The following is a 20,400-nucleotide window of genomic DNA, read 5'->3' as shown; positions in this document are numbered from 1 at the left end:
AGTATACTATTTAGTTCACTGATTTATATCAATTCTGAAATACCAAGGAACTTAAAATGGGTTGTACACTTAAGTTTTAATGTCAGTTCTAATTTCATTTCATTTTTGGCTCCATTTTAAAAAATGAGCAATTATTATGTGCCAGAAATTGTTTAGAGTGTAAAGATAAATATTTTAAAAAGAGAGGTGGGAGGAGAAGGTCACTGCTTTCAAGACAGAGAGGGGAAGAGGATAAACACATCTATTGCCATCTAGGTCAGGTGGCGATAATGCAGGGTAATGGACAGTGACAGTTCAATGGTGATGCTGTGAATTCTCAAATTCATCTTTGGCAAATACTAACCACCATAACCCAGCTCCTCCCAGATCCATCTATCCTCCTGCTCCTTCCCTGCCTTTACCCGTGTGTCTGTCTCCAGTTAACACATGAAGAACTTCTCTTCTCTAAATCATAATTCCAAAGTCCCAGATAGATTCCCCTCACAAGACAGATCCCAAAGGGCTGCTCTAATGTCTTGACTTATTTATTCCCTCCCTGTATTCAATATTCAGCAGCCACCTACCGCGTCAAACTCTGAAAGTAAAGAGGACACAGCCACTGTCCTCAAGGAGCACCCAGTAATGGGGAAACAAAAATGAAACAGAAAAATCACATCACAGTAACATAAATGCCCAATCATTTGATGTAAAAGGTCCAATGGTTAGGCCTTTGCTGTTTTTGAAAATATTGTGGTAAATCATACATGTAAACGTGACTTCCTCTTTTATTAACAACAGAAGGCTATACAGTCAGTGTTCCACAAAGGTAAATATAATTCACAAAAAAATATTAATAGGCAGTAGTTAAGGATGATCTAAAATAATAATCTTTATACATACAAGAGGTGTCATCATAATAATGAGACCTTCAGTTCAGTTCAGTTCAGTCGCTCAGTCGTGTCTGACTCTTTGCAACCCCATGAATCGCAGCATGCCAAGGCCTCCCTATCCATCACCAACTCCCGGAGTTCACTCTGACTCACGTCCATCAAGTCAGTGATGCCATCCAGCCATCTCAGCCTCTGTCGTCCCCTTCTCCTCCTGCCCCCAATCCCTCCCAGCATCAGGGTCTTTTCCAGTGAATCAACTCTTCGCATGAGGTGGCCAAAGTACTGGAGTTTCAGCTTTAGCATCATTCCTTCCAAAGAAATCCCAGGGCTCATCTCCTTCAGAATGGACTGGTTGGATCTCCTTGCAGTCCAAGGGACTCTCAAGAGTCTTCTCCAACACCACAGTTCAAAAGCATCAATTCTTCGGCGCTCAGCCTTCTTCACAGTCCAACTCTCACATCCATACATGACCACAGGAAAAACCATAGCCTTGACTAGACAGACCTTTGTTGGCAAAGTAATGTCTCTGCTTTTGAATATGCTATCTAGGTTGGACATAACTTTCCTTCCAAGGAGTAAGTGTCTTTTAATTTCATGGCTGCAGTCACCATCTGCAGTGATTTTGGAGCCCCAAAAATAAAGTCTGACACTGTTTCCACTGTTTCCCCATCTATTTCCCATGAAGTGATGGGACCGGATGCCATGATCTTCGACCTTACATAAGACCTATTCTCACTTTCAAATTGTGGTGTTGGAGAAGACTCTTGAGAGTCCCTTGGGCTGCAAGGAGATCAAACTATTAATCCTAAAGGAAATCAACCCTGAATATTCACTAGAAGGACTGATGCTGAAGCTCCAATACTTCGGCCACAAGCTAAGAGCCTGAAAAGACCCTGATGCTGGGAAAATTGAGGGCAAGAGGAGAAGAGTGTGACAGAGGTTAAGATGGTTGGATGGCATCACTGACTCAATGGTCATGAGTTTGAGGAAATTCAGGGAGATAGTGATGGACAGAGAAGCCTGGCATGCTGCAGTTCATGGGGTCGCAGAGTTGGACACGACTTAGCAGCTGAACAATAACAACAATTCTCACTTCTATTTACCTATTCTATGAAATTAATTCTTCATTTCTAGAAATAGTTTAAATCTTTTTCTCCCTTTTCTCCTGGTCTTTTCTGATAGTATTTTATTCCCTTTTCAAGTATTAGTTTCTTAATCTATGTGTTTAAATTTTTTCATATTATTTACCAGTCTCTATTCATGGGGTAGACTGGCTGAAAAAAAATGGTTGCAATGATTCTTTTCTCATAGTCATTCTCTTAGAGGAAACTCTAGTTTCCATCATGTGACTTGCTTTGGCCAATAGGACATTAGCAAACACAACGTGAACGGACTTAAAACATGATTACACTGAGACTTGTCCTCTCATGCAGCTCTAGGGAGCTCTACAACCACCACCTTGTGAATGAGCCCAGTCTCACCTGGGCTGGATGACAAGAAGCAAGTGGCTAAGTCAATTCCATGCCCTCAGCTGACACTACCCAGCCACAGACATGTGGGAGAGGTCAGGCCAGACTACCCAGTTTCACATGAGCTGGCCCAGACCAGAAGGATCCTACCCATTGCTTCCACTCAGCTGATCACGGAAGTGGTGCAAAATAACATGTTTATTGCTTGTAAGTCACTAAGTTTTCTGAGAGTCCACTGTGCAGCAAAACCTGACACAAATTTTATTACCAGAAATTGCTAGAGGTCTAGTTCTATTGTTTATCATAAATGACAGCAATATGTCTTGCTGTGTCAAACTGTTTCTTCATGTGTTTTGTAACTTTAGAACTTATCTCCATGAAGCTTTATTTGTGAAATCCTGGGTAGCCTGGGTTGAAGATTATATTAGGCACTCCAGACCATCCCAGAACTACTTTTTATGCTAATTTCTTGATACAGGGTTCCCTGGATTAATAAACAAGTGTAATTTCAAGCTACAGACATGTGAATTCAGATGGATTGCTACAAATTCAGAGGAAACACCTTATTTTTGATCAAGAGCTGAGGCCAAGGAAGACATGCTTTCTCATCATCTTTTTCTACCACTTGCTGGATATTTTGAGTTCATCCTTTCACTGACAGTATGGCCCTTTGAGGGTCCTTTAGTTCTGTATGTATTAATATGTTACAGGAGGGAATAGGGTGTTTCAATTACAAGTCCCCACTTGCATAGGTCGAAGAGCACATCTCCTGTCATATTAAAATCTGTGTGAGTATCAAAATTAAAAATCATGTTAACCTTGGTTACCCATACTATAAACCCACTGTTCATTCACCTCCAACTCTGGTTAAAAGAAGCATCTCTTGACTATCTAAATAAAAGGACATTGGTTCCTTTTTATTCCACATTTCTAGATGCTTAATAGCTAGAGTTTCATATTTCAACTTATCAATACTGTACTTTTGATGGAAATGAGTTCAATTATAAAATTGGAATTATATGTCTAATTAAAAAACTGTCCCTAAAAATACAGGGTAAAATTTCTGAGTTTCATGGGAAAAGGATTACATTATTCCCCCTGAATCCATTAAATAGCATGCAATGATTAATTAATAGCTTAACAGTAGTCTCAGGCAATTCAGTTCTTACTTTATCCAGGTCATAAGTTCCACCGTATCTGGGTCATAAAATTCTTGTAGTTCCATTAGTTCTGTCATTAATCTTGGAAAAAACTAAAATACAAAACAAAATCCCCGAAACCTGTGTGTAAGTATTTACAAAGTTTAAAGCTGTTTCAAAGTATTTCCAAAGACTAACAGGCCTACTTGTGACAAACAATATTACAACACTGTTCTCACAGAAAAAATGGCACGGATCACTTTACTATCTTTTAGTTTCTTGTTCATTCTTCTCAGTCCAAATAAACTACTGTTTGGTTAATTTACTACCTATACTCAATACATAATTTTAGCATCACCAATTAATCATTAGTTGTATCTTTCATGCACATACACACTGAAAAAATAAGTAAACAAATAAATTTCAGGTTAAGTCAAATAATTCACAGGTTTACTGGCAATTAATTTCATGTTACATTATGATAAGGTAAAGAATTTATATTACTTTGTAAATATTTAAATTTTGGGATTGCCAAAATGCTTTTTACTCTTTACTAGTAAATACTATTTATTCAGCTATTTCCTTTGTCAAATGTAATAGTCTAACAATATTAGACTATAGAAAATTGCACTAGACTATAGAAAATGGCACTCTAAAAATGTTTTAGCTCTTCTATCCTGGTCCTATTGGTAGAAAATTAAGTATTATTTAGTATATCACATTTTGTTAAAATACTGTCCCAATATAAGTATCCTACACACACATAAAAATTTATCACTACCTTATAAACAACATATATTTTAACCTTATGAAAAATCTAACTTTCTTACCTCTTTCCATAAGCTGAGACCTATTATAGTGGGCACAGCCATGCTCAAAATAAGAGCCTAAAATGTTAAAGCAAAAAGGGTTATGGATAAATATACCTTAGAGATACTAGACAATGACTCAATGACCAATCAAATATTCTCACAGTTATAACAATTTTAGAGAAATTGAAGTCAGCATGGAACCTAGTTCACAGAGTAAGATGGTGATGACTAATGGTGGCACAGACGGTAAAGCCTCTGCCTTCAGTGCAGGAGACCTGGGTTCGATCCCTGGGTAGGGAAGATCCCCCAGAAAAGGGAATGGTAACCTACTCCAGCAATCTTGCCTGAAGAGTTCCATGGACAGAGGAGCCTGGTGGGCTATAGTCCATGGGTTGCAAAGAGTCAGACACAATTGAGGGACTACCAGAAAAACAATGGATTTAAAACATAACAAGCTGGCAGCAAAGTTAGACATACATATCTACTATACAAATTTAAGGCAGAACATAATGCTCATCACAACATTTCAAACAGCAAGTTAGTACCTGATAATTTCCCCAGGAATCTAACTTAGGAAGAGCTTACAAAAAACACTGAGCTGCAAATAAATAAATAGCTATGTGAATAGCTAACAACAGCAAAAAGACAATGAATGAACACAGGAAAGATAGTCAATACATACCAGTATGTGTGTGTGCTCAGTTGTGTTCAACTCTTTGCGACTCCATGGACTGTAGCCCACCAGGCTCCTCTGTCCATGGAATTTTCCAGGCAAGAATACTGGAGTGGGTTGCCATTTCCTTCTCCAGGGGATCTTCCTGACCCAGGGACTGAACTTGCATCTTCTGTGTCTCCAGCCTGCATTGGCAGGCAGGTTCTTTAACACCAGTATACTACTATGCTAAGAATATATAAATTCCTCTGGAAAAAGGTTGGCAAAATACGAGACTACCAGTAGAGATAATAATTTATCAGCTTTCTGCCAAAACCTGTTCTTTGTACCATCCCATCGTGATTGGTGACCCCACAATCTAGTCATGCAAACTTCAAACCTAGGAAACATCTATGATTTCTCCCTATTCTTCATTTACCTATACTTTATGAGGCACCAAATTTTCTATTTTTTTCACTTCAGTACAGAACAGTATTAATTAAATGGGCTTTGGAGCTAAAAGAACTCCAAAGTGGGTATGAATCATGATTTTATTACACTTATAAAGTTATACGATATTGGGCAAGTTATTTAATCATTTTTTAAGCCTTCGTTTCCTTGTCTATAAAATACAGATAATGAAACTTAGCTAACAAGGTCTTTGTAAACTTTGAATAGCATATGAAGTGCTTCAAACAGTACCTGACACATAGCAAGCTCTCATCGCTTCCTCCTCCGTGGCCTGTACCTGGTTCAAGGAGGTTCAATCCTCCTTCCTGGTTCAAGTCTATCACCCTTAAGCCTATCCTTCATAGAACTTTAAGGGTGGGCTGAGAGAAAAGGTAAGGCTGACTTTCTCCCACCTCAGCACAAACATGTCAATGTGTTCTGACTGCCTGTGGGATAACACCAAGTTCAGCAGAATACTCAAAGGCCTCAATGAGCTTACCCTCCTTGATTTCTCCAGTCTCATTTCTTAACCACCCCTACCTCACATTTTATGTGCCAACAAAATTAAATATTTCATGCTTTTTCTTTGCCTCTGATTTTACTCCCTTTGACTGTCATGTGCTTTGCAACCTGTGTTTCTTCCCTCTACCCTCCCTTTTTTACCCTTTATTTGACTAATACCTCATCTTTCAAATCTCAGAACTGAAGTTCTCTTTGAATCCCTAAAAAACTGAATTAAAGCAGGCCTTCTCTGTTCCAACAGCACCCTATTAATGCTTCTTATTATCTCTTTTTATGACCAGAAAATGGTAATCCACCTAAGGAAATTAATCTTTTTTTTTTTAACTATACTGCACAATATGCAAAATCTTAGTTCCCCAACCAGTAATCGAACCCATGCCCCTGGCAGTGAAAGCTTGGGGTCCTAACCACTGAACCATCAGGGAAGGCCCCGAATCATGTTTTATTTATCTTTTAATTTCAAGCACGTTATTCATAGCAGGTATAATGTAAATGTTCCATTCACACTGAAAACATCCCATAGTTCTAAGTCAAACCAAGAAAAATGTTATAAAAATTAATTTTTGATAGCCTCTCAAATTATTGATTCACTTAATATTTTTACCTTCTATTTTTTAAGGATTTTGCATTGAAACACACTGCTTTTATAATCAGAAAGTACAAAAAAAAATTTTTCCACAGAATCTTTTTCTCTACCTATAAATCATACATAATATGATCTACTCACGCTATTTCAATTGTATTCAACATGATTTCCATTCATATACTTGAAAGAGAAACAAGAACTTAACACAAAACAATGACTCACCAACAATACTGGGTGTACAGTTCGTAATCGAAGCCACTTGAAAAGTGTCATCCAAAGTTCAGGAGAACATACACCAAACGCTGCTAACATGCACACATAAGGAGTCCACAGGTATTTCAAGCTGGAAAAGACAAAAAAGAGTCATACATTAGCTATTCTATGAGCATCATTATTATATGATTTCTCTATTCTGAGTTGTTTCCTAACACTCATGAAAACACCACAATGTTAAGGCAGAATGAAAAAGCTTACCCTCTAATTTTCAGCAACAGATTGTTACTTCTTAAATAATCAAGAGACATGTGGGTTACTAAAATGAAGATTAGACATTAATATAGATGAGGTGTAGTAAAACTGTACTCCTGGAGAGAATATAAACTGTTTCACTTTCTCAGAAGGCAATGTGGCAGAACCTATAAAAATTTTATATAGCCCAAGACAATGCCATTTCTAGTAATCTAGTTTATAGATATATTAGCATAAATGTTAAAAATGTTGTTTTAATTACAAAAATAATAGAAACCTAACTATCCTTTAATAGATACTGATTAAACAAATCTTTATGAAAAACAAAAAAGTGAACTGCAAAATTTTATGTATACTGTTACCCTAGTTTTTTGGTGACTTTTTCCCCCTAATGTACCTATATATACTATAGTCAAAAGATAACATCTGGAACGATACTGCTGACAGTTGTGGCCTTTGAGGAGTGAGATGGAAGGATTTTAATTTTTTAATTCATACATTTCTATACTTGTGTTTGTTACATGGTCTGCAGTGTATTACTTTTGAGATTAACTTTTTAAAAACAGGATTGAAAAACTGGGGCTTTTAACTTAAAAACATTACAATTCCAGGTGTACAGAAAAATCAACTTGCTTAAATAAAAGATAGAACATTACTGTAAGTTGTAACTTGTAGTTGTAAGAGGTAATGGTAAAAGCTGAAGACAGAAGAGGAAGAGTTGAGAAAAATTTGTGGACATCATTGCTTCACACAGATTATCAAAGAAAAACAACATCTCAAAGGATAACTTTTGTAGTTAATACTAGGAAATCAAAAATACCTTCCCAAGCAATATTCTTTGATGACAAACTCTAAAGAGACTAGAAGAATATGAGGCCAGAGTATAAATGTGAACTATTTTGGTTTTACAAAATAGCAAAGCTATGAAATGGGGAAAACAAAGTAACATTCATTCATCTGATGAGTTATTGATCATGTACTTCAGGGTGACCAAAGTACTAGAGAGGAAAAAGACAAGACGTGGCTACAGCTCTCAAGGAAGTCTTTATCAAGATGGAATAAAACTGAACATATCCATTTCTTACATGGATGCTCAGTCGTGTCTGACTCTGTGACCCCATGGATTGTAGCCTGCCAGGCTCCTCTGTCCATGGAATTTTACAGGCAAGAATACTGGAGTAGGTTGCCATTTCCTACTCCAGGAGGCCTTCCTGACCCAGGGATCGAACCCACATCTCTTGCATCTCCTGCATTGGCAGGTGGGTTCTTTACCACTGAGCCACCTGGGAAGCAGCTAATGCGGCACTTGAACACATGGGAAACCATTAGAAAATAAGTATTAAAAAAATTTTTTATAAGGTCTAGGGTTATGTGCAGAGAAGGCAATGGCATCCCACTCCAGTACTCTTGCCTGGAAAATCCCATGGACGGAGGAGCCTGGAGGGCTGCAGTCCATGGGGTCGCTGAGGGTCGGACACGCCTGAGTGACTTCACTTTCACTTTTCACTTTCATGCAATGGAGAAGGAAATGGCAACCCACTCCAGTGTTCTTGCCTAAAGAATCCCAGGGACGGGGGAGCCTGGTAGGCTGCCGTTTATGGGGTTGCACAGAGTCGGACACGACTGAAGTGACTTAGCAGCAGCAGCAAGGTTATGCGAAAGCAAAATGATCGATTTGAGACTGTATTGTATTTAAGGTTTAAAAAAATGAATACTGAATCAGGCTCTGAGAGAGGTAGTGGATGCATACAGAGTACATTTTGTTAAGACAGAGGAATCACGTTAGTTTCCCCAGTTAACTAATATTTCCTCCTAACAACCCCATTTCAGAATACCAAACCGGTTGTTCCAGTCAGCCGGAATCAACACTAAAGTCTAATCTGTAACTTGAAGAAACATTGATTCACGCTGAATTACATGTATATGACATCCCTTGGAACACAAACTCTACTGGAGACACTGTACCATTATGCCAATCCACTGACTTCTTAGCATCCAACCCTTCCTTACCATTTATTTCACCTAGCCAACTAATTAACATTTCAACCTTTAAATTCTCTTCCAATTCAAAGAGATGCCAGATGAATCCTTTTCAAACATAACCATGGGAAGACATATTCTGTTTAAAAATCTTTAGTTTCCCAGAACCTACAGAGATAAATGGAAACTCATCTAAATGGTTTTCAAGGCCAAGATATGGCCCTGACACATCTTTTCAGTTTTTCTCCTACTACTTCTTGAAGTGACTAGTGTTCCAGCCAGAGTTTGGGACACTCTGGTCAGTTCATCAGAAACAGGTAATAACCTGGACTTCTAATTGGTGTCTGAAGAGGTAACAAGGGAGTCTTTTAAGACTGAACCCTACACCTGTGGATTCTGATGGTCCTGGTAGACAAGTGTCAAAACTGAGTTGAACTGTAGGATACCCAGCTGGTGTCCAGAGAATTGTCTGTTGGTATAAAGAAACCTCCTACCTACATTGAAACCAGGTGCTCAGAACCCTTTCATACTCTTATGTCTTATTTTTCACCTAAGTCAAACTTCAAAGAAAAGGGTATCATTTATTGAACCCTCACTCTCAAAACACCATTTGCCTCTCCTTCACTTAGCAAAGTTGTGATTTTATTTTTGTGTGGTTAGTGTCTGTCACCTTTACTAGGCCATAAATCACATAAGGTTAGAGACTTTTGCTGTCTACTTTTGTTCACCAGTGTACCCCTAGCAGCGAGCACAATGCTGGATCCTTTGAAGACATTCAATAGTTTTTGAACAAATTAATGCATAAGTAAATACTGATTCATTATAAATACCTCTCTAAACCCCAGTTATATTAAGGTTTTTTGAGTTTTTGTAGTGTTTTACAAATGTATTCTGGAAAGTATATGCTAACTACCATTATAAAGGACAATTCTTTGTTAAAACAAATGGATCAAATACACACTTACCCTTCTATAATCATTGCAAGAGAACCCAGTAAAATAGTGTGAATCACATGATAAATTATTTCTGGCCTTTCTCCAATTCGTCCATCTTCAAGCGCGACAGTCTCTTTCAGGGACTTATCACTACCGAAAGAAATGTGTTTTTCACTACTGTGAAAAATCAAAGATCTTTAGTATCCTCATAAAAAACACACAGGTAGTTTTTAAAATTTGAAAGTACTTTCTGCTGGTCAAACACCTAACTTATATAATTCCAAGTCTTTGAAAGAGGCTTTTCAAATTTGGAAGACAACTGACTCAGTGAAGATGAAACATGAAAGTTCAAGACTGTAATAAAAAAGAGACTTAGATACTTAGGTTCCTTGTCCATTATCACTGAACTAGTGGTTGATAAATCAATATAGTTAAATCATAATTAGAGTAATTTCTCAAAATTAAGATACTATATACAACCTCCTTTCAAACAGTATAAAAATACTTTTAAACAGTCAAACTTTATAATTTAAAATCACTTTTACTACTAGTTTCATTTATTTAGAAGAGATTATTCTTACAATAACTAAAAATCCTGAGTAAATTAGTGAATGAGTCTTTAAAAGTTTAACTGATTATTTAGTATTATTCCTGCATTAAAAATGGACATTACATATTTAGATATATATGCTTAAATCTGAATTTTATCTGGTCAACTTATAATGATATTTTACATAGTGATAAAAAGAGAATTAAATTAGAAGCTATAAAACAAATACATAAATATTGGAAAGATATTAAATGTTTTATGTATTTCATAATTTATTAATTAGTAATATGATTGGTTTTCTTAGGTACTTACTTAATTCTCCTAAAAATAACTTGAATCATAGAAAGAAAACAAATAATTAACACTAAAATATAGAAAGGTAGTAAAGAAGACTGTGTCAATCGCAAAAAAAAATCTTGAGATGGTGCCTGAAGGGATTCTTGACATAGGAGCCAATTCATTGTAAAATTCCTACAGAAAACAAAAAGCATGATATTAAAATTACAGATGTTTTAAAATACTGAACATAAAAGTTATTTTTTATCTCAGTAAAAACTAAGACAAAACACATTTCTTTAGTCTACCAACTTACAACAACAAGGTCATAACCTTTACAAATGAAAGTAACAGCAGTAGTAACCCTCCTCAACAAACTGCCCTAAAAAATTTAAACTTGCTACATTTTAATGATACAGCAATATGACAATCAATATATATATACAGTCCAATATACACAGGACTCAATATAGTTTTAAGGTAGTTTTATTTTCTATTTTTACCTGGAAGAAAACAAAAAATTTAGCTGTCTAGCCTCAACCAGCACAATCCAATACGATAGTCACTAGTTACATGCAACGTGGCAAGTGCAAGTGAAAATATTCTTCAGGCACAAAATATACACTGCACTTCAAAGATAAAAACAGCTGAAAAAAGGAATTTAAAAAATACAAAATATATCTCAGTAATTTTATATTGTTTACACATTAATTAAATTCACTTGTTTCTTTTTACTTTTTTTTAATGTGACTACTAGAAAATTATGTATGTGACTAATGTTACATTGTTATTGGACACTCTTGTTTATATTAGATAGCTCTATCAGATAAACCGCTTTTTTTAATCCACACTAAATATAACCAAGACTCCTAGTTATAGGTAGATTTATCAGCATTCTCACTCCCAAACCATCTTTAACTTCCATTTAATCCTTAAATGAGGTAAGTGATAAAGTGATGTTTGGGAATGCTCATAGATGGACCAGGAATGCTTCACAAATCACTGGGTTTAAACTAAAAGATTCAAAATGCGCCAAACAGCAATAAAACTGTATCAAAGAGGCTGTCATCGAAATCTTTTGTACCCAGGACAAATGCATCTTGTTTTTAAATACACCTATTAAACCTACTAATTCGTTAAGGTCTAATTCAAATTCCCTATTTAATGATCTTCTTTCCATAATCCTAATCTCAATCTTTCCTTCCCCATATTCCCATGGCAGTTTAATTATTGCTTTATTATAGTGCTTAATGCAATCTGCTATGTGTCAGATTGGCTTCCCAGGTGGCACTAGTGATAAAGAACCCGCCTGCCAATGCAGGAGACATAAGAGACACTGTTCAATCCCTGGGTCAGGAAGATTCCCTAGAGAAGAAAATGGCAACCCACTCCAGTATTCTTGCCTGGGGAATCCCATGGACAGAGGCGCCTGGAGTGCTACAGTTCATAGGGTCACAAGGAGTCAGACACAACTGAAGCAACTTGGAACGCATGTGTCAGACTGTAGACATTTTTGTATCCCAAAGAGTACCTGGCCCAGTATCTTGCACATTAAATAAATATTTATTAACACTTCTTTAGTGATTCTTAAAAGTTTCTCTCAACAGAAATGCTTTCTGAAATTCTGATCAACATTACAAACCCTGATATCCAACTGTTATATCTGAATATAAGGCACTTAACAATTTGTACCACCTATATGCCATTAATTCTATAAAAACTACCTAATGAGCTGGCAATATCCTTAAGGACAAGGACTAAGTTTTAATATTAAAATACCAAGTGTATTACCTTGTGAAGCAAATCTAGTACCTGACATGCAGAAAAAAGGAGCACTATACAAGATCAACTAAGAAATACTGAACAAAGCAGCCCTTAATGCCAGGTTCATTCTATAGTCTTCCCAGTGACAGAGGAAGTCAGTGAAAAGGCCAGTCGATTATGGACATCTACAACCAATTTTTACTAGTTGCCTACTGAGTTTCAGGCCTACAAATACACCTTTAAAAGACACGGTCCCTAGCTTTATCAAGCACAGTTCAGTTCAGTTCAGTTGCTCAGTCGTGTCCGACTCTTCGTGACCACTTGAATAGCAGCACGCCAGGCCTCCTTGTCCATCATCAACTCCCAAAGTTCACTCAGACTCACGTCCATCGAGTCAGTGATGCCATCCAGCCATCTCAGCCTCTGTCGTCCCCTTCTCCTCCTGCCCCCAATCCCTCCCAGCTACAGAGTCTTTTCCAATGAGTCAACTCTTTGCATGAGGTGGCCAAAGTACTGGAGTTTCAGCTTTAGCATCATTCCTTCCAAAGAAATCCCAGGGCTCATCTCCTTCAGAATGGACTGGTTGGATCTCACTGCAGTCCAAAGGACTCTAAAGAGTCTTCTCCAACACCACAGTTCAATAGCATCAATTCTTCGGCGCTCAGCCTTCTTCACAGTCCAACTCTCACATCCATACATGACCACAGGAAAAACCAGAGCCTTGACTAGACGGACCTTTGCTGGCAAAGTAATGTCTCTGCTTTTGAATATGCTATCTAGGTTGGTCATAACTTTCCTTCCAAGGAGTAAGCGTCTTTTAATTTCATGGCTGCAGTCACCATCTGCAGTGATTTTGGAGCCCCCAAAAATAAAGTCTGACACTGTTTCCACTGTTTCCCCATCTATTTCCCATGAAGTGATGGGACCAGATGCCATGATCTTCGTTTTCTGAATGTTGAGCTTTAAGCCAACTTTTTCACTCTCCACTTTCATCAAGAGGCTTTTTAGTTCCTCTTCACTTTCTGCCATAAGGATGGTGTCATCTGCATATCTGAGGTTGTTGATATTTCTCCCAGCAATCTTGATTCCAGCTTGTGCTTCTTCCAGCCCAGCATTTCTCATGATGTGCTCTGCACAGAAGTTAAATAAGCAGGGTGACAGTATACAGCCTTGACGTACTCCTTTTCCTATTTGGAACCAGTCTGTTGTTCTATGTCCAGTTCTAACTGTTGCTTCCTGACCTGCATACAGATTTCTCAAGAGGCAGGTCAGGTGGTCTGGTATTCTCATCTCTTTCAGAATTTTCCACAGTTGATTGTGATCCACACAGTCAAAGGCTTTGGCATAGTCAATAAAGCAGAAATAGATGTTTTTCTGGAACTCTCTTGCTTTTTCCATGATCCAGAGGATGTTGGCAATTTGATCTCTGGTTCCTCTGCCTTTTCTAAAACCAGCTTGAACATCAGGAAGTTCACGGTTCACGTATTGCTGAAGCCTGGCTTGGAGAATTTTGAGCATTACTTGACTAGCATGTGAGATGAGTGCAAATGTGCGGTAGTTTGAGCATTCTTTGGCATTGCCTTTCTTTGGGATTGGAATGAAAACTGACCTTTTCCAGTCCTGTGGCCACTGCTGAGTTTTCCAAATTTGCTGGCATAGTGAGTGCAGCACTTTCACAGCATCATCTTTCAGGATTTGAAATAGCTCCACTGGAATTCCATCACCTCCACTAGCTTTGTTCGTAGTCATGTTTCCTAAGGCCCACTTGACTTCACATTCCAGGATGTCTGGCTCTAGGTGAGTGATCACACCATCGTGATTATCTGGGTCATGAAGATCTTTTTTGTACAGTTCTTCTGTGTATTCTTGCCACCTCTTCTTAATATCTTCTGCTTCTGTTAGGTCCATACCATTTCTGTCCTTTATCGAGCCCATCTTTGCATGAAATGTCCCCTTGGTATCTCTAATTTTCTTGAAGAGATCTCTAGTCTTTCCCATTCTGTTGTTTTCCTCTATTTCTTTGTATTGATCGCTGAGGAAGGCTTTCTTATCTCTCCTTGCTATTCTTTGGAACTCTGCATTCAGATGCTTATATCTTTCCTTTTCTCCTTTGCTTTTTGCTTCTCTTCTTTTCACAGCTATTTGTAAGGCCTCCCTAGACAGCCATTTTGCTTTTTTGCATTTCTTTTCCATGGGGATGGTCTTGATCCCTGTCTCCTGGACAGAGTCACGAACCTCATTCCATAGTTCATCAGGCACTCTATCAGATCTAGGCCCGTAAATCTATTTCTCACTTCCACTGCATAATGATAAGGGATTTGATTTAGGTCATACCTGAATGGTCTAGTGGTTTTCCCTACTTTCTTCAATTTAAGTCTGAATTTGGCAGTAAGGATTTCATGATCTGAGCCACAGTCAGCCCAAGTAAGATGGTAGATGTTGCAAGAGGGCATTAGAGGGCAGATACACTGAAACCATACTCACAGAAAACTAGTCAATCTAATCATACTAGGACCACAGCCTTGTCTAACTCAATGAAACTAAGCCATGCCCGTGGGGCAACCCAAGACAGGCGGGTCATGGTGGAGAGATCTGACAGAATGTCGTCCACTGAAGAAGGGAATGGCAAACCACTTCAGTATTCTTGCCTTGAGAACCCCATGAACAGTATGAAAAGGCAAAATGATAGGATACTGAAAGGGGAACTCCCCAGGTCAGTAGGTGCCCAATATGCTACTGGAGATCAGTGGAGAAATAACTCCAGAAAGAATGAAGGGATGGAGCCAAAGCAAAAACAATACCCAGTTGTGGATGTGACTGGTGATAGAAGCAAGGTCCGATGCTGTAAACAGCAATACTGCATAGGAACCTAGAATGTCAGATCCATGAATCAAGGCAAATTGGAAGTGGTCAAACAAGAGATGGCAAGAGTGAATGTCGACATTCTAGGAATCAGCGAACTAAAATGGACTGGAATGGGTGAATTTAACTCAGATGACCATTATATCTACTACTGTGGGCAGGATTCCCTCAGAAGAAATGGAGTAGCCATCATGGTCAACAAAAGAGTCCGAAATGCAGTACTTGGATGCAGTCTCAAAAACGACAGAATGATCTCTGTTCGTTTCCAAGGCAAACCATTCAATATCACAGTAATCCAAGTCTATGCCCCTACCAGTAACACTGAAGAAGCTGAATGGTTCTATGAAGACCCACAAGACCTTTTAGAACTAACACCCAAAAAAGATGTCCTTTTCATTATAGGGGACTGGAATGCAAAAGTAGGAAGTCAAGAAACACCTGGAATAACAGGCAAATTTGGCCTTGGAATATGGAATGAAGCAGGGCAAAGACTAATAGAGTTTTGCCAAGAAAATGCACTGGTCCTATCAAACACCCTTTTCCAACAACACAAGAGAAGACTCTATACATGGACATCACCAGATGGTCAACACCGAAATCAGATTGATTATATTCTTTGCAGCCAAAGATGGAGAAGCTCTATACAGTCAGCAAAAACAAGACCAGGAGCTGACTGTGGCTCAGATCATGAACTCCTTATTGCCAAATTCAGACTTAAATTATCAAGCACACTGCCTCTTAAAGGATTCTTTTATCTTAGTAGATAGGTATGATTCATGCTCCAGAAGACTTCTCTAGTGTTTAAGCCACGTAAAACGTTTGGTTAACTGATATATCACAACATTAAATTTTATGCATGGTATCTAAAATCCCATGTAATCGCAGCAAATGATGATAAGGTTCTAGGGTCTACTTATGAACTAGAGAAGTCTTCCTGACTGAGGGATCGAAAAGATCCCCTGGAGAATATTTACCTATACATTTCGCTAGATTACATGGAATTTTAGATACTGTGCATGAAGTTTCATGCTGTGATGTATTAGTTAACCAAGTGTTTGACATGGATTAAACACTACAGAAGTCTTCTGAATCATATCTATCTACTAAGATAAAAGAATCCTTTAAGAGGCTGTGTGCTTCATAAAGCTAGGGACCATATCTTTATAAGGTATATACATAGGCCTGAAACTCAGCAGGCAACTAGTCAAAGTTGGTTGTAGACCTCCATAATCGACTGGCCTTTTTACTGACTTTCTCTGTAACCTTGGAAGACTCTAGAATGAACCTGGCATTAAGGGCTTCCCTGGTAGCTCAGTTGGTAAAGAGCCTGCCTGCAGTGCAGGAGACCTAGGTTTGATCCCTGGGTCAGGAAGATTCCCTGGAGAAGGAAATGGCAAACCATTCCTGTATCCTTGCCTGGAAAATCCCATGGACAGAAGAGCCTGGTGGGCTGCAGTCCATGGCTTGCAAAGTTAGGCACGACTGAGTGACTAACACTTTCATAGGTAAATATATGTTTTCTGTTATGCAAATGGATTCTACCAGTATATAAAATCATTTATTTCATTTTAGATTTTAAAAATGCACTTAACCAACAAACGAAAGTATACTATTTTTGAATTTAAAAAGTCAGCTTCTGGCACAATCCACTATTATGACCAAAGGTGAGACTCTTTGCTAAGAAATAAATATCTTACTGACCACCTCATTTTTATGCCCAGACCCCATTTTTATTAATGCACAGATTTGTAATATGCCATGAACCTTTTTTTAATTGAATTACAGTGACTTCATACTGTTTTTTTGGCTGCACTGGGTCTTTGTTGCTTTGTGTGGGCTTTCTCTAGTTGCATGAGCGGGGGCTACTCTGCTGCAGCGTGCAGTCTTCTCATCGCGGCAGCTTCTCTTACTGCGGAGCGCAGCTCTAGGTGTGAGGGCTTCGTAGCTGCAGCACACAGGCTCAGTAGTTGTAGCTCGGGTTCTAGAGTGTGCAGGCTCAGTAGCTATGGCAGGTGGGCTCAATTGTTCTGCAACATGTGGGATCTTCCTGGACCAAGGATCAAACCCGTGTCCCCTACATTGGCAGGCAAATTTCCTATCCACTGTGCCACCAAGGAAATCCCCATGTTCTTTTAAATATTAGCATTTTGCTGGTTAGAGGTTAAGATTTCCTTGGTTCTTTATTCATTTAAAATCTTTAATTTGTCCTGACCTTAGATTGTATAATCATTCCTCATTAAGGGAGAAAGTAGTTACTGTGATGCTACTGAGGTTTAAGTATATCTAATTTTAAAAGACCTAAATGAGATATTTTTTAAAATAAGAGAAGTATTAATGTCATATTTCTTCTAGATATTATAATATCCCAGATTATTTTCTGAGTGGTATGTAATTAGATGCCTACTACCTCCTTTGATTATTTTTGCTCTTTATCTTCTAAGTAGTATAGAGTTAGGTAAAACTTACATAATCTAAAACTTACTTAGTCATATTTAGTCCAAATTTTACTTCAAGGAACTTCAGCATATGTCCATTTTCTTTGTGTGGGACAAACATCTGGAGGATAAAAACACTAGTTAGAACTATTAGTTGTAGAACTATTAGTTATGCTTATAACAATATGCTTTTGTCCAATACTAGAACTAGAAAACATAGCAAGATTATGAAACAAAAAATGTGAATTAAAAATGCATGGTATAACTATGAAGCAAGGAGATTTATTGGCATAAGTCAATCACATTACCTTATAGTTAAGCATAAAAGTATAATGGGGTAGTAAGAAAATTTTAACCTTTTTCCAACTAGCATAAACAACTTACCCACTCTTTTGAATGTCTTTTACTCATCTGAATTTATTCTACATATTACTTAATGCTAATTTGGGTAATGATGACATTTTAAATTAAATGAAAAATAAAGTAGAATTTTTAAAAGTGTATCTAGAAAAAATTCAGAATCCTATTTTCCCACCTAATATACTAGGTATGATTACTGTTCAACTAAAAATATTACTGTATAAACTCTATTGTTATCCCATTATTCTAATTAAAATTAAATTATTCAAATTGCTTTACTACATGAATCTCCAACACAGAGTTACTTACCTTCATTATAATATTCAATGTCACTGTCAGAGTACACACCAAGTAAAAATTAATCACTTTCATTATTTTAGCCACAAAAGTTCCTTTCTTCACATTCAGCTATGGGGAGGAGGAACCATATGAACAAATAAGTGAGATTTTTTTTAAAAATTAACAATTTAAAAATTCACCCCAAGAATGATAGTCAATTCTACTTACCTGAAGGCACTTAGCAAGCATTAAGGCTACTACTAAACTTAATAAAGGAGATACCAATAAAGCTGAATTCTCAAACTGCAGTAAATATCCCAGAAAGAGAGAAAATATATAGATTTTATAAACTTCATGAACCTATTGGGACAAAAATGAGAATAAAATGAATTTTACTGTACATTTTTTCCATTAGATAAAGTTTGACTACAATTATAAAGTAAATGCTCTACTATAATTTTGGACAGTGTTGTACAACCATTCAATTTGTACTTTTAATGTCATGGAATATAGTTCTTTCTTTTTAGAAAGAACTCTCCAGAAACAAAGTAAAAAGCTTTGAAATCATGGATGTCTAAATCAAACTAAAAGAACCTTCTTTAATCCCAGGCTCTGACTTCATTTCACTCGGTTTGTCATGTCCACCTGAGCAATATCAAGCTATGTAAGTAAAAAATCATAATCTTTAGCAGTAGTCCCCAAAACCTACCCAAGGAAAATATATTGCCATGAAATACGGCACCAGCGAAAAGTATTTTTGTACTTGGTCCATTTAACAGTGACAATAAGAAAGCTAAATTTAATTTCCTAATAGAAGAAGACCTCCTAGTTCTTCTAGAAAGTTATGTCTTACTAGGTTTCTTTTCTAAACTTCAATAGTATAATTTAATCTACCATAAAACAGATTCCTTTTATTGAATAGAAAGGGGAGAACTAAGACAAAATATAGACATTAGTTGGGGTGAGGGGGAGGAATCAAAAGGTAGAGTGATCTTAAAAAAAAAACACAGAAAGAAAAAACATCCCTAAAAGGCCAGAGCCATTTTTTAAAAAAATACCTCACTGTTGGGAGACTGACACAGTCACAAGGAGAGGGCTCTACTGATTTTCTGGGTGCTAGTAATATCCTATTTTTTCATTTTGGCTGCTGGTTCTCTTAGTCCAAACCTATGCCTCTATCCCAGATTCATAATGCTGGGGCCAACCTTATCATCTCTATTTCTGCTTTTCCATTTGGCTCCCTATTAAGCTCTGCCAATCTGTGTTCCTGAGAGGTAAGGCTGGAGGACAGAGCAGAGATGTATTCCTTCCTGCAGCCTGCAGTTCCTGGGTGGACCACCTTAGCAAGGCTTCTTCACTCCAACGGAGTAATTCCTTCCTGTAACAGCAGTTCCATGCAGCTGCAGTTTTCTTAAGCTTCAAGAATCAGCTTTATCATGTCTTCTTACCCCAGAGACGATGGGATCAGCTGGCCAGAGTACCATTCTCAGAAGTCTGGGTCCCTTTTCCAGAGAGCCCTTCTTTCCAGTAGAGACACCAGCAAAGTGGAGCAGTGGCTGTTTATCAGAGGTCTATTTCAGCTCCAGGGGTCCCTCCTCTAAACTTCTAAGTTTTAATAATTTCCAGTTCTTCCACAGCTTCTAGGGTGGTAGCTGCTTCCTGAAGCTTTACCTCTGTAATACTTTTAGGTACTTATTACCCTTTCACTTAACAAGTTAACAACTTTATACTTGGTTAATGATTATTTAAATAACCTAATCACCAGGATTCTGGACCAAGCGGAAGAAAAAGGATGAGCATGAAGATTCCCAAATTTCTAGATAAGATAATATATTAAAAACTCAATAAATGTTTATAAATAAGGAAAAGAAAGATAACAAAGCAAAAAAATAAAAAGATAAAGGGACTGAATGTCTATGGGAAACTACTGCTGACAGGAGTATAATCAATATAACTCTTCTGGGGAAAGGCTTGGTATCTCTAGTTAGATTG

General features: G+C 37.5%; 1 protein-coding gene across 3 annotated transcripts in view; it reads right to left on the bottom strand.

Annotated features, from left to right (window-relative positions):
• Positions 1–20,400, bottom strand: part of DPY19L4 (dpy-19 like 4) — a 64,868-nt gene that overhangs the window by 11,404 nt on the left and 33,064 nt on the right. For 2 of the 3 annotated variants that reach the window (XM_044928542.2, XM_025265045.3), the window contains 8 exons: positions 18,637–18,768; positions 18,439–18,537; positions 17,817–17,890; positions 10,745–10,903; positions 9,913–10,059; positions 6,722–6,842; positions 4,308–4,364; positions 3,508–3,590 (listed from right to left, as the gene is read on the bottom strand). In XM_044928542.2, coding sequence (XP_044784477.2) covers positions 3,508–3,590; positions 4,308–4,364; positions 6,722–6,842; positions 9,913–10,059; positions 10,745–10,903; positions 17,817–17,890; positions 18,439–18,537; positions 18,637–18,768 — 872 coding nt within the window. The remainder of the gene's footprint in view (positions 1–3,507; positions 3,591–4,307; positions 4,365–6,721; positions 6,843–9,912; positions 10,060–10,744; positions 10,904–17,816; positions 17,891–18,438; positions 18,538–18,636; positions 18,769–20,400) is intronic. The other variant, XM_006076266.4, reaches the window with a different exon arrangement.

This window comes from Bubalus bubalis, chromosome 15 (assembly GCF_019923935.1).
Source record: "Bubalus bubalis isolate 160015118507 breed Murrah chromosome 15, NDDB_SH_1, whole genome shotgun sequence".
NCBI classification, from domain to species: domain Eukaryota; kingdom Metazoa; phylum Chordata; class Mammalia; order Artiodactyla; family Bovidae; genus Bubalus; species Bubalus bubalis.
Note: the sequence above shows the minus strand (reverse complement) of the source record. Positions and strands in the feature narration are given on the sequence as shown.